Source organism: Scardinius erythrophthalmus (genome assembly GCF_964197995.2).
Source record: "Scardinius erythrophthalmus genome assembly, chromosome: 15".
In the NCBI taxonomy this organism is placed as follows: Eukaryota; Metazoa; Chordata; class Actinopteri; order Cypriniformes; family Leuciscidae; genus Scardinius; species Scardinius erythrophthalmus.
Window position 1 is genome coordinate 22,861,374 of NC_138235.1, and position 15,176 is coordinate 22,876,549.

Genomic DNA, 15,176 nt, shown 5'->3' on the forward strand with positions numbered 1-15,176 from the left:
AAAATGTTTGTTATTCCCTGTATATAGTTCCACACAATTACACTAAATGTACTAAACTACTAACAAGTTCAAATGCAAGCCAGAAAAAAAACGAACAAAATAACTTTGTAAATCAAAGAATGGACTTTATTTGTGGTCAATAGAGCCTTGGTTCACACAGATGCAATGTGTGTGGTGCTTAGTTGGCGTGCAGGGCCTTCCAGCGGCTCAGGGGTCCATGGCTGGGGATGTATTTCACCCCACAGCCGTCGGGGATCAGACGCTTCTCCGCCAGCATGTCATCAAAGTCAGTGGCGTTGAACTTTGTGAAGCCATACTTCTTGGAGATGTGAATCTAAGGAAGGAGAATATAGACAGTCAGCAGACCACTTTTACACAGTTAACACCTAGACCAGTGGTTCTCAAAGGGGGGAGGAGGGGATGAACCTAAGGATGAATTCACTTCTAAATGGTCAAAAGGTAATTCTACCAAAAATAAGCAATATTATGTCTCTGTGGTCCCTTAAAAGGGCCCAGCACTGCACAGCTAGGCTCATACACATCCACAGAATTACTGTCTGCAGCCTTTGCACACCACACAAGTACAGACAACCTGTCTAGTCGGCTTAATAAGCTGCAGGTAAGAGTCAGTTCAGACATTCAAGTGCGTAAACAGCGGTTGGCGCTCTGCCTGTATAAATCAGCACAGAACGCCAACTCCACTGCATTTTTCATCTTCAGACCATTGACTTCGCACCAACTGAACAAGCCTGACATAGAAGTTTCTCGCCACAGAAAAACACTTCAGTGGACAGCATCACACAAGCAGCATAGAAAACGTACAAGACTCATGAGGTGCCGTCAAGAGCACTCAATGCAGCCACTGATATTGTTCATACAAAGCATCACTGAAATATTTACATTTTTCGATTTACACAAGTTATGTTCTGATCCATTATTCTCTTATATTTGTGGCATTAGGAAGTGAAACTATTGCAGGGTTTTCAAATTTTCTCTTCACTTTCTATGATTTTAGACAAATGATCTAGTATTCAGGGATGGGTTTGCTTAAGGGAGCGTCAGATTTTTATAAAGGTTTAGGGAGTGGGAACAATTTGAGAACCACTGACCAACACATTTTTCAACTTCATTTTAAGTACCTTCTGACGGCCAGGGAACTTGAACTTGGCTCTCCTCAGAGCCTCGATCACATGTTCCTTGTTTGAGGCCTTTGTGCGCACGGACATGATCACCTGGCCAATGCACACACGGGCCACTGTGCCCTGGGGCTTACCGAAAGCACCACGCATACCAGTCTGGAGCCTGAAGAGAAGACGAACATTAAGATTAATTTACACAAAAATGGCCAAACAGAAATTCTATCAAAAATAAGCAATGTCTCTGTGGTCCCTTAAAAGGGCCCAGCACTGCACAGCTAGGCTCATACACATCCACAGAATTACTGTCTGCAGCCTTTGCACACCACACAAGTACAGACAACCTGTCTAGTCGGCTTAATAAGCTGCAGGAAGGAGTCCACACACACACTCACCTATCAGCTCCGGCACAGGATAACATTTTGTTGATGCGGATGACATGGAAAGGGTGCAGGCGCACACGGATGTGGAAACCATCTTTACCGCAGGTCTTCACCATGTACTTGTTGGCGCAGATACGGGCAGCCTCAAGAGCTAGACAACAAATTGCAAATTAAAGAAATTAAGACCATGTATTAAAAAGTGCTCTATGAAATGGGCGAATATTATAAGATATGAACAACAGCATCATAGATGCCTCACCTTCACTGGACAGCTGCTCATACTCATCAGATACCATGTGACCGCACATGGGGAACTCATCCACCTTAGCCTTTTTCCTGCCCAAGTCGAAGATCCTGATCTTAGGATCTGAGTTTGAGAAGGACATGCTTAATCAGAACAAATCTTGAACTATATGAATGTTCATATTTGATGAAATCGAATTGATTAATAGTTATTGTCCTAAATTCAGGGTTCCTACAACTCTGGACTCACAAATTTTCAATTTTTTTACGTAACATTATTTATACTATAATGATTTTAAAAAGCAGATGAATTTACTACTAAACTTTAAATTAACGTTTGAATCATTCCAAACTGTCATTATGTATTGGGAGTTATTACAAGCAATTATTAGCAGATGCATTATGAGCTTAAATTTTACAAAGTATAATCATTACAGAAACTTCCATGACTTAAGACTTTTTCAGGCCCAGAAAATGGTATTAAAATTCTTCTGATATTGTCTTCCATAACTTACCAGGAACACCTCGACAGAAGCGGGATTTGGGGTAAGGCTTGTTCTTACAGTATCTGTAGCTGCAACAGATAATTGACAATTAGCAACTCAAAACCAAAGTCTCTTGCCAATCAGGGTAAAGAGGTCTGCTTAATCACCATAGCATATGCCTAGTTAATACAAGTACAAAAACGAAATATATATAAAGCAAAACATCCTGTCACATTCGTAGATTGTAAATTATACAACTACAAATGCAGCACATAGCTAAATGTCAACAGACAAGAAGTGTTTAGCGCTTATTTACAAGCTTCATATTTAATGATGATCCGTTTCAACTAACCAATAATGTTTATCAAGCATTTTAATAGAAGAAAAACTTGTTTTAAGAGCACATTCGGGTTAACAGCATTAAGTAGCCCGTCACTGCTGAAAGAGGCCGGTGTGCTGCACATGGTTAGCGGGCCCTGCCATTTTCAGTACGGCCCATTCTTAAAACACTAAATTCACAACTTACCAACGGGCTGGACGGCGGCCCATGGTTGCGATCTGTAATATAGGCAATAACAATAGTTTTAAAGATAAATTGTTTTATTTATAAGTGAATAAACAATGTGTTTTTCCAAATTTCTACAGAGAGCGACGCAACGCGCTCTCACCACGCACTCACCTAATGGTGGAAAGGAAGAAAACTGATCTTCCGCTGCGTCATAATGCACCGCCAGAAACTACTTCCGGTATTAGTGACACATTTTTACTGTCTATACTTAAAACATAGTTTATATTCTAGTTTAAAAACAACAACAACCGAGTAATGCATATTAATATAAGCGTGTAGAAGACAACTTATAGTTAGTCCCTGTCTGTGCTCAATATCAACTGGGAAGTAGTTCTGCGCTCGCTCGTGTAGCTGGTATTTGTAGTCCATGAGTTTGTACCAGGAGCGTAGCTTTACGGGTTATATTCTATTACTACACGAGCTATAAAGGAGATTTTAATATAAATATATATATTTTCCCTGACAGCATTAGCCTACTACAATAATCTCTTGTGTGAGTCTTATTTTCTGTCGACTGTTTAGAATGACCGATTCGAGAATATATACAACAAACTTAACAAAAAGAGAGATAACGTTACATAAAGGTGGATATTTACCCACACGCAACTGAAATACAAATCTTCAAAATGCATTCCTATCATCATTCAGCCCTGTGTTTGAAGCATAGACTGTAAAAAATAGTGTGAAGCTTGTGAATGCCTCTACAGGACAGGGAAAGGCATTTTCCTAACCAAAAGAGTATCAAAAACAAACAGCACACGAAATCAATTCAAGAACAAAAAATGCAATGACTTTTACACGTTTTTCCGATGTTTTCCTTGTAAATACAGCAGTAGGCCTACATGAATTGCAAAAGCCTACCATGTTATCAAAGTCGTAGCCTATTACATAGTAGGCTGGCACACAGACACATTATGCTAATTTTTAAAAGGTAAGTTTGGGAAACTTGGGGAACTCATTTTTAAAAGGTAAGTTTGGGAAACAACACAACTAGTGCTGTGCTAGCTGTGTTGTGTTGAAACTTAACTTTAAGTTCCGTTCATTTGCTTGGTAAAACGTTAGCTTGTAGGCTAAGATATGTTTGCGTTACAGTTATGCAGAATAAAAAAAAAAACTAATGTAATAATCGTTTTGTGAAATTAATTGTATGATTGTTGTTGATGTCGACGCATTTCACTATAGAACAATTCTGGAATCTATCACGGCAAAGCATATCTGAAACACAAGAGGGCGACAAACACCTTCAAATTTGGATCAACTGCATGGTTGCTCGCTCCACATTGTCTCGAGGGAGCGCTGTTGCTTTGTGCTTCTCCATTTCGGATGTGGTAATGATAAAAATCCCTCCTGCACACTCCTAATTTTTTTTAGAGAGGAATGACCTCACATCTCTGAACTGTGGATAACGAGGACCAAATGCTCGGGTGGTCATTGGATCCCATGAAATCTCAAATGTTTGTTCATATTTAATGTGAAAAATGGTGTGACATTACAAAAATCCTCCTTCTGCTCTAACATGTGATGGAAATGTAGAACATCAGGTCAGATGTAGATCACAAAAGCATCCATCATGTAAGCACGACCAAGGGGAGAGATTTTGTTCAGGCTTCAACAATATAATTTATAATCTAAGGAAACATCCACTCTATCTGAAGCTGAGGCCAAAGCTCTGTGAACAATCTGAAATATTCCTCTGGTCTCGCTCTGAGTTCTTCAACTAACTGGGGCAAGCACACATTCTTACCTTAGATGGGGCTGTGCACAGGTCAGGCCAAGTCAAATCTGCCTCCTCATTTATTTGATCTCATAACTCTGTTCCAGAGTCAGTCTAGACTGACCAACTCCCACAGCAGCCCGGAGATACGGAAATAATTGATCTCTAATAATTAGGCACGGCATAGGTATACAAATAGATAGCTTTAGCCCCCAAAAATAATAATTTCAAGAACAAATTTGGGATATTTATTCATTGATGTTCTCTTAACATATTGACATATATAGTGACATTATTATGATTATTTTAAATACCTTTAACTGATTAAATCGATATGTCAAGAACAATTTGAACTATTGATTTCCTCTTGTAAGCTACATGCTTGATGAATCAGACAACTGTTGCAGGTTTGTAATTTATGTAACAAAACACAAAAATCTTTTCAAGTAATGTTAACAACACACATTTTTTCGCTCATGAATTGAAATTGAAATTCGCAAGGGAATCCATGTTGAATTCTGCTTTGGCTTAAAAATGAACTATTAGCGTACATAAGCAGCTATTTAATGGGATCACGATTCGAATATACAAAGTAACTAACAGTGCTTGTTATCTATTGTTATGATTTTATTTATTGTTTAAACCAAATTTGGTTTACATATAGCATGACAAAAATTGAATGTTTTTGTACTCATTGGTGTATATTCAATGCAATGTTTTTTTCTTCTATAGCTGCAGTGTTTTAGTTGCCCTTGTGGTTCTCTTCATTTGCATATGAGACTTTAGTGATGGTAAACTCACTCTTTATAAGGGGGTCTTTCCTTTCAGTGAACCACAAACTAGGTGTGGGTCTTCAGATACCACACCCAAAGTTTTCACACATCAGTGTAGAAGAGTTGCATGGGCTCATATGATGCATCAGCTTTTGCTTACAAGGAGAATGAGGTTTCACATGCCATTGTGTCTTGGCCTTGCACAGGTCTTGCACAGTCTGCATGTGCAGTTCTTATGCAACCTTGTGTATATGTGCATGTATGTGCATGGTTAAATGTGTGTGAGAAATGTGAGAAGAAGAAGAAAATGAAGAAGAAAAGAGAGTGGATCATAAAGTTAAAGAGGAATTAAAAACTATTTGAGGAAAGGGAGAACTACATGAAAAAGGGCTGGGTCGGACATTACTCATTACCCATTACCCCTGTGTAAAACAACATTGACTCATGTGGTTTACTGCTTTTAGATGGTTTAAACTGGTCTGGTTCCCCAAACAGACCATGCTGGTGTTAAGCTGGTTTAGCTGATTGGCCAGCTGTTTTCCCAGCTTGACCAGCAGATCTTCACCCCCCCCCCCCCCCATGCAGCAGGACTTTTAAAATATCATTGTTGGTGTCCATTTGAAGACATGATTAATCGTTTGATGATCTCTTAGATAATGTTCTATTTAGCTATGTGGAAAAGTCTTCATTCCTGCAGGGACTGAATGGCTATACTGTGATGATCTCCCCAATGAGTGATTCAGGGGAATGGCTTGTTTTTTTTATCTCAATCCAAAGAAATGAAGTGTAAAGACATTGAACACAATTGATATTGTGCAGGTCGATGTTTGGAACATGGTATGAATGTAGTGTCGCAAAAATGAGTGTTTAGTTACCGATGCTATTGCAAAAATCCTATTCACTGACAGCCATTACTGGATTTATTTAGTCTGATAATATAGTGGGGTTGGTGAGATAAAATAAGTAAAAAAAAACATGTTTTAACATATAACCAATTGTCATGTTTTTTTTATCCAACATGCCCCCCCCCCCATCTATCTATAAATTACAGGAACGTCTGTCTGTCTGTATGTCTGTCTGTCTGTCTGTCTGTTAACCGCATATCTCTCGAACCGTTAGTCAGATGGATTTCAAACTCGACAGGTGTCTCGCCACGGGCACGAGTAAGTGCAGTGCCAAGTTTGACGTTGTTTGGATGAGAAATGCTAAAGATATGGTTAAATATATCATTTTTAGAAGGTTGTGGTTTAAAAATAAACATTCTGACATTAGAGAGTTGTATCGGTCAAAGAAGCCCCAAGAAGGTTGTGGTTTAAAAATAAACATTCTGACAATCTGTCAGCTACACTGTTTACTTCTGAATATTATAGTTTGGTTCCAAAATGTGATAAATCCATTTTGATTAATTTGAGTAAAAATGTGTTTTCTTTACCAAGAAACCAACAATTACTAAAAACACACACAGAAACTGATTTTGCACGGGCACTTTGCACTGCTCCCTGAATCGGCATGCTTATTCATTTGTGGATGTAAACTGAATCTATATGTTAGCTATGCTGTTTACTTCTGAATATTATATTTCATTCTGGTGCGCTTAACGTTATCACTTCTGTGTGTTAATATAGCCTATGCTATTCACCATCTAAACATATCCTATTCAATGCGTTCACAGTCTCTTACACGGGCATCATTTGTAGTTGCCTATTCACAAACTGTTTGCTCAAGCATAGCTTTTTCTCAGAGTTCACTGTGTGCTTTCTACCATGCACAAATAAAAATGTCACTGAACTTTTGCTGTGTAATTGTAACAATGAGCATTCAATCACACCAAACCAACAATTACTAAAAACACACACAAAAACTGATTTTGCATGGGCATTTTGCACTAGTATTATTTTATTTAAATATGTATCGTTATTATAATGATATAATCCTTTTAATTATGAAAAACAAAAGAGACAAATAATCAAAATGTGATATGCTAAGACTAGTGCTGTCAAATTAATCCCATCTAATATAAAACTATGGAAATATATAATGTGTGTGTGTGTATGTACACACACACACACACACACACACACACACACACACACACACACACACACACACACATATATATATATATATATATATATATATATATATATATATATATATATATATATATATATATATATATATATATATATATATTAATCGATTTGAAGGCACTGGTTAAAATATAGCAATTTTTTTTTTCTTCAAAACTTATTCTAGACTTTTCCATTTCCTTAGAAAGACAAATAGAAAGATAAATTTGATGAGCTGGCATACCACACCATAGCATCACCTTAAACAGGAAGTGAAAATATATCTGTTACTAGGGTGATGGCCACAAGTTTATAAATAACAAAAGTCAGAAAAGCCCGCAGCTACGGCATGACACATCATAAGTTTTCCGTCTGCCATTCTGTAGAAATCACCAAAAACAGAACAATTCCCTGCATTCCCGTCTCCAGGTTACTGATGTGTGGAGCGAGTAAACCTGTGCTGACATGTCAACTACCATAAACATGAGATCATGCGATGTCATCCCGGGTCAGTTAAAAGCACATGTCACAACGGGGTAAGAAGGGGCCCTGTCTTCAAGTGTCATTTATTTTTGTTCAACTGGGATGGCAGGGAAAAACTTCTATAATTCACCATGCTGTGCTTAAAATAAACAACACAAAAGACAGTGCATGGTTAAAAAAAAAAAAAAAAAAAAAAAAATGTTTGCGGGTTTCTTCAATTATGGGCTCTTTTTGTCCCTTTTGGATGTTTCACATTCTCACTAGTTTAACTGATTTGCCTAACAGCATTTTATTTTTATTTTTTAGAAATGAATACTTTATTCATCAAAGATGAATCAAATCGATTAAAAGTAACAGTAAATATGTATATTTATTAATGCTACAAAATATTTCTGTTTCAAATAAATCACAGTTTCCACAAAAATATTAGCAGCACAACTGTTTTCAAATTTGATAATAATCAGAAATGTTTCTTGAGCAGCAAATCATCATATCAGAATGATTTCTGAAGGATCATGTGACACTGAAGACTGGAGTAATGATGCTGAAAATTCAGCTTTGCATCACAGGAACTTTAAAAAAATATATATATTTAGTTTTTAAATATTTCATCTCAGCTCTTCCCTAACACTGTTGTCCACATGGTAACGAAGTACACTAACTTTTGATAAGTGTCATACTTAGTGTCATACTTGTTGGTTGTAATGGAAATGACAAGAAACTTAAGAAACGTCATAATTTGTATGAAGCTAATTATAGACATCATATCATAGTTGTAAAATATAATAAAGAATGTTGTTAATAGACAGATTGTCTCTTATAGATTAAAACTAAAAGTCTGGGTCAGCCTACTAATATATATATATATATATAAATTTTTTTTTTTTGGATAAAATATTGGGACGTAAAAGTACACATAGCAGAAGAAACATCCTTTAAAGAGGGACAATATACAAAATATATGGAATGTAGGCCTACATGTATACATGTATATTGTGATTTGCAGACGTGTAAATGTGTGTGTAAAGAGGCGAGTGACTGTGTCATGGCATGGGTGGTTAAAACCTTAAACGAAAAGAAACAATCTAAACACCAAAAAAAAAAAAAAGACAGCGCAGTATAAGAACAAACATTGCTCTCCATTGTAACCTGGTTCTTGGTGTATGGAATTGAAATTGTGAAATTTAGACAGCTGAGCCAAGTGTTACTGCTCATTGCACAATGATTTGACACGTAACAGGCATGTCTATATTCTGCTCTGTCTTGCATGTTCCCTTTATAAAGCAGCTTTATTGTTTAGCAAGGACACAGCGTATAATCCTCAGTGATGCACGGATAGCTTGATATCTGTCAGTTGTTTAACACATCATCCTCCTGCTTTGGAATCCAAATTATGAGTTACAGTCTGTCTGGATTCTTGTCTAATTTCTAAATTGCAGTTTCTCACTCTCATAGGCTCTCAAACACACATGAGCGGAGTCTGTTGGGGGGGGGGGGGGGGGGGTAGACAGTCTGAGGTCCACATGTGGTGAACCAGATAAACAAACACTGCCAGCACTGCCATCTTCCACTCAAAAGTGACGTCATTATTTATCTGCCTCAAACATCTGCTTTGGTTATTCAGTCCAGATGCAGGTATAAAAAGGGTGTCACTGTTTCATGCAGCTTCATTGCAGTGTGATGTAATGTGTGTGCACACACGTGTGTTCTATAAGAGGTTATGTTATTAGATGAGATTATGTAAATTGTGTCATAATCATGATATGCACAAATATACAGCCTACTAATTCAGATTTCAGATCTTCTCATATCATGTCTTGTGGACAATAAAAGAAAATATACAACTATAAAATAAAAATATGTTTTTAAAAACTTATTTTTATTTACTTATTTTATATTTTTATTTATATATTTTTTATACTTTTTTTAATTAAGAAGTTGCTCATATAGCCTACTCAAAAAAAGTAGACAGCGCGAGATAGCAGCTATGTTCTCGACCTCCTCCACATTCCTCCTCCCAAATAAGGATAAGGTTGCTGAAAACACACTCTCTCTCTAACCCCTTCTTTTTTTTTTTTTTGCTTGTTCTTTTTTTTTCTCACTCCCTTTCTCTCACTTTTTTAGGACATAACATTCTCAAATAAACTGGTGCAAATGTGCAAGCATTAACAAAGATTCTGGCATTTACTTTGGTTGATGTTGATGTTGTGTTGATGCTGTTTCTGATTAGGGAAGCGTGTGTACAAGTGAAGCAGCACAGGAAGGATATTTTTGTTATTCCTCTGAGGTTTGGATGTGTAGTTAGGCATGATGAGAAGAAGCGGTGGATATGGATAGGGGTCTTGAGGCTCTGACATTAGCTTTGCAGGGCCCAGCAGTTTACTTGAATGTAGAAGTTAAATTCTCTACACAATTCATTTCTAATACCAGGGGCGTAGAAATGATTAAAACATTTATTCAAACTTAATCATTATACCTGATCATATTTTTTGGGTGGGACTAAGACATTCTGATGGCACTTGTGGCCCAACGGTTAGAGAGTCAGACTTGTAACCTGAAAATCAAGGGTTCAAATATCGATAGTGGCAGGAGAAAGTGGGGGGAGGGAATTAACTCTTCCACCCTCAATACCTATGACTGAGATGCCCTTGAGTAAGGCACCTAAACCCCAATTGTCCACTCTTTCTACACCTTACATAAGTAGGTGACGACAAGTGACTGCATTTATGAGTGATTCATTGAATCATTAATTCAATCAACTTGTTCAAATACACTTGGAGGAACAAAACAAATGTCTGTCTTTTTGAGTGAATCACTGAATCATTCACTCAACCTTGTTTCACAACAAACTGATTCATTAGGTAATGGAACAAAATGTCTGGCTGCTTTCAAAAGATTAAACATGCTGCTTTCGGAGGACGCATTCCAAGAAAGCATCAGGGCATGTCCGAAACCAATGTTAGCTTCACTTCCTGTCTCCTGAGATACTTTGGTCGATTTTATAGGACAGCGTAGATGTATCCTTCACTGCCTTTGATATCCCACAATTGTCACGGTGAGGTCCAGATGATGATGAAGGAGAGTTCAACAATCCTGTGCTTTCCATTCTGTGACAGTTGAGCTAAAAAAATTAATATGGTATCTGCAAAGTTGCATTTAGTTAGAACTAAATTGTCCCACTTTTTTGAGCATAAAAGTATAATTTTAAGTAAACTTGAAGTGTCACAGTAGTAAACTTTGAGTAGGCTACAGAACTAGTTTACAAATATACTTTTTTTAGTTTGTAGGCTACTACAACTAAGTGAACTTATAGACCTTATGCACCAGAGAAACGAGGGCGCCGCCATCTTTAGAATATTGTCTTTGAACTTCCGTTTTTGCAGTCGCTCTGTATATTCCTATGGCATTGCTGTCCAGGAGTAATTAGCTTTTGAAGTGGATTTACTTAATATAAAGTTAACAAAAGTTAACGAAAGTTATCACGAGGATTGTAATGTTTAAACCAGATGTCTTAACAAATGCCAGTAGACCGGGAAGATTTTAAAACGAGCCGTTCATTCATAAATACGCAAGATCGCTGTGAAAATAAAACCGGAACGAGCGCAGCGGTGAAAAGGGGCGGGGCTACATAAGGTCTATAGCTATACTGATAGTGTAGTTAAATATTTGTAGCAAATTTTTTAGTATACTCTCAGTAAACCACTAGTTTAGTAGATTCATACTGCAAGTATACTTCTATGTTTTCTTTAAGTTAGCTTATAGTTTACTATTTATATATTATTTTTGAACTTTAAGTATACTATGTTCCTATTTAGGTATTCATTTTTATATTTGAAATATACATTTAACTGTGTATTGTAATTTGTGTGATATTGCTTGATTAAATAAGTTCTTATTTAATTTCTACTCAGAAATAAGCATCGTAATAATCAAATATTCACTAACTATTAAAATGAACTTAATTTTATAAATAAGTAAAGCTTACTTTAATTCGTTCTCCTTCAATGATTCCCAAATTGTTTGGCCTTTGACCTAAAATATTTACTTGAAACACAATCTGAGATTTTAAGTTAATATTTAAATAAACACATTTCTATTTTAGTTATGATTTGTTTTAATTGTATTATGGTTTAATTAATTACTTACAAACCACAGTTTATTCTAGATCATCATATGAGATTAAATGTGCCTTGAAAGCCTGTCATACCAAAAAATGCATTGACTGCTTAGTCAATGCATTTTCTGGCTCCCCAGGTTCTTCTCATAAGCTTGCTGATGTCAGGATTAAACACCAATCCTTTACAAGCCATTTTCAAGAATATCAGTGCTTACTATAAGCATGCATCCACAGTATGTCCAGATGAGGTAAGTTTACTTGATTCTGCCATTGAGTAAGTGAGTGTGCAAAAGCACATTCCTCTTCTGTTCAGCAAACATCAGACCTCTTTCCTCACTGCAACTCTGAAGGCCCACCAATCCTCACTCTGCAGGGGATCATCATTCTTTATTTTAGAGCAAACAAGTGATGTCACATGTAGCCGGCCAGTCCACCAAAAGGAAAAAATTACAGCTACCGGTCAAAATGTTTATACAGTCTTTACACGGCATCATGATTTTAGGGTTGTTCAAGGCGTGGCTGAAATAATCTATGCACAGAGATTTTCATGATGGAGGGTTGTTTAGATCTCTGTGAGAGCAGATCTCTCTTTCTCTCTCGCTCTCCTTGTCTCTCTTACCTCCACAAACACAGCTTACCTTATATGGCTGTATTTGTGGAGAGGAAAAGGGTAAGTGCCTCTCAGCGTTCAATTGTGCGACTTTGCACTGTCATGTGCCTATAAGTGGATTTGTGGGTATAAGTCGTCATTCAAACACAACTTTTGAATAAGAAAGAAAGTGAGAACGAATTGGCAGGGAAGTACTGAGCGATAATTGATGAGGGATTCTTTGGCTCTGATTCAGAGTTTACTTAGTAGGTTTACCTTTTAAAGACATCATGAATCAAGTAAGCCAGTGATGAAGAGAATGTAACGCACTCACAAAGACTCACACTATATCACAACATAAGTAGAAAAATGTTAACATCTTAATGTATTAACAAATTAATACATTTGTTATAAAAATACAACTTTTCATGGTTAGTTCATGTTAACTCAGATCCATTAAATAATATTAACAGATATAACTTTTGATTATAATAACACATCATTTTATATTATTTATTATATTATTAGTTCATGCTAACTAATATACTTAACTGAAGTTAACTGATAGAACCATACTGTAAAGTGTTACCTAAATCTGCAATTTTCAGATTCAGATTCCAACTACTGCCAGCACATTGTTTTATACGCACACATTTGTGCTGGAAGGCAGGGTGTGATGATGTAATGTGTGATTTGTCAAGCTTGCTTGCCTATACCTGTGTCTGACAACATTCTTAATATGGTTAGACTTCCCAGTTGGAACAAATTAGAGAGAGAGGGAGAGAGAGAGTGAGAGAGAGAGAGAGAGAGAGAGAGAGAGAGAGAGAGAGAGAGAGAGAGAGAGGGGGGGGAGAAAACAGGGAAGAAAAGTGAGATCCTCAGACATCATGACCGCCTCTCTGTAGGTTATTGTGTCACACTGACCCTTGTGCAGTCAAACCCTCTAAACACGTCTCAGCATCTCCCTTGAAAGAGACACAAAGCGCCTTTAAGCTAGGAATAAATGATCACGTGCAGATGATGTTCAGTGACTATCATTATCTAAATCCCTCCAGACATTAATGTCTGTTTTCCCTGCATTGTAGAGATAGAATAAACCTAGCCTCATTTTTCACACTACACAGTGTTCACCGACAAAATGTCACATTTCCGTGCCTCAGGGGAATTATTCACTGGAACTTTGTTTACATTTCCTCCTTCCCACAAAACTTTTGGATGAATGTAAGCAGACCAAATTAGAGATGCACCAAAATGAAAATTCTTGGCTGAAACCAAAACCCTTTAACTTTGAATTGTATTATTGTTATACGATCAAGTAATTAATTGATTACACCTAAACTTCCTTCAGTTGGTGTAACTTTACAATAACATGTAGGATCCCAAAAAAATTCAAATATAGTTTCAGTAAACTAAAAGGCAGGTTTCTGACTATGCCCTTCATTGTTCAAGTATTTTACATGACTATTTTTACTATTTTATTTTAGTATTGCATCTATCACTATTTTTGCACTTGCAGTAAACAAGGTGCTATTTGTTGCTATTTATGTGATGCAAACAGTGTCTACCACTATTTACAGTCAGTGTAAATAACATTAACTGTGTTGTAAAAAGTGTAGTTGTCACGGACTGCATTTCCCATCATCCTCCCTGGCACCTAACCACACACCTAACTCATCTAGCCCTCATCACCAGCAATACTATATAAAGCACAAACACTCCCTCAGTCATGGTCTGACCGTGCCTGATGCATCAGACAACTTGCTTGATGTTCCTGACTACCTTGCTAGCTGCTGCTATCTCCAGTCATCACCAAACAAGATAAGCACAGCAGGATTTTCCAATCACTCACCTGAAGATCTTGATGGCCATCACCTGGAAGACTTCGTGAGGAGGAGTTCCTTGAGCTCTGAAGACCTGGAGTGAGCTGGATGACCACGTGTTTCGATGACTGCAAGCAGGAGCAACCACCTGCACACTGGCACAGTATATGGATTATGCGCTGTGGCTGATTGGCTTGCCATTCACAGTTGGAGATATTGAAGATGAGGACCTCACCACTCAGTCACACCCTCCCACTCCCACCATCCAGTCAGCAGTTATTCACGTTCCAGCGACCCCACCTGCCTCTGAGCTCCTCCCTAGTTTTTCCTCATTCCTCACGCCCACCACAAACCCAGAGCCAGTGCCAAAGCCCGCAAAGAACTACAAGCCCACCACTGACCCAGAGCCTTCCGAGTCTGTCCATGTGTGTGAGCAGGCCCCTATGTCTGTTCTGGAGCTCAAGCCTGAACCAGTGTTCACCTGCACTCACCATGAGCATCAGCCACAAGCCAGAGCCCACCGCAGAACCAAAGCCTGCCAAGTCTAACCAGGTCTATGAGGGAATGCTGGTGGAGTTTGACATCATGGAGTTTAGTTCCACTTATCCTCATGCCCCTGAAGTTTGTACCTCATGTGAACTCCTTGATTCCCTCCTACATTCAAGCCTTGTTGCCACCGTTGGTCATGTCCAGTCCCAAGTCATCTTTGTTGCCATTGGCTTTGCCCAGCTCCAAGCCGTCGCTGGTCAAGCCCAGCTCCAAGCCATAGACGTCCACCTCATTTCTCCACCCCTAT

General features: G+C 37.8%; 1 protein-coding gene across 1 annotated transcript; it reads right to left on the bottom strand.

Annotated features, from left to right (window-relative positions):
• Nucleotides 1–100: 100 nt before the first annotated feature.
• Nucleotides 101–2,936, bottom strand: rpl10 (ribosomal protein L10). The gene is made up of 6 exons (XM_081386226.1): nucleotides 2,774–2,936; nucleotides 2,278–2,336; nucleotides 1,779–1,886; nucleotides 1,532–1,670; nucleotides 1,140–1,302; nucleotides 101–334 (listed from the first exon to the last, which is right to left on the bottom strand). The coding sequence occupies exons 1-6, from the start codon at nucleotides 2,794–2,796 to the stop codon at nucleotides 179–181; spliced, it is 648 nt and encodes a 215-aa protein (XP_081242352.1). The 5' UTR covers nucleotides 2,797–2,936; the 3' UTR covers nucleotides 101–178.
• Nucleotides 2,937–15,176: the final 12,240 nt, after the last annotated feature.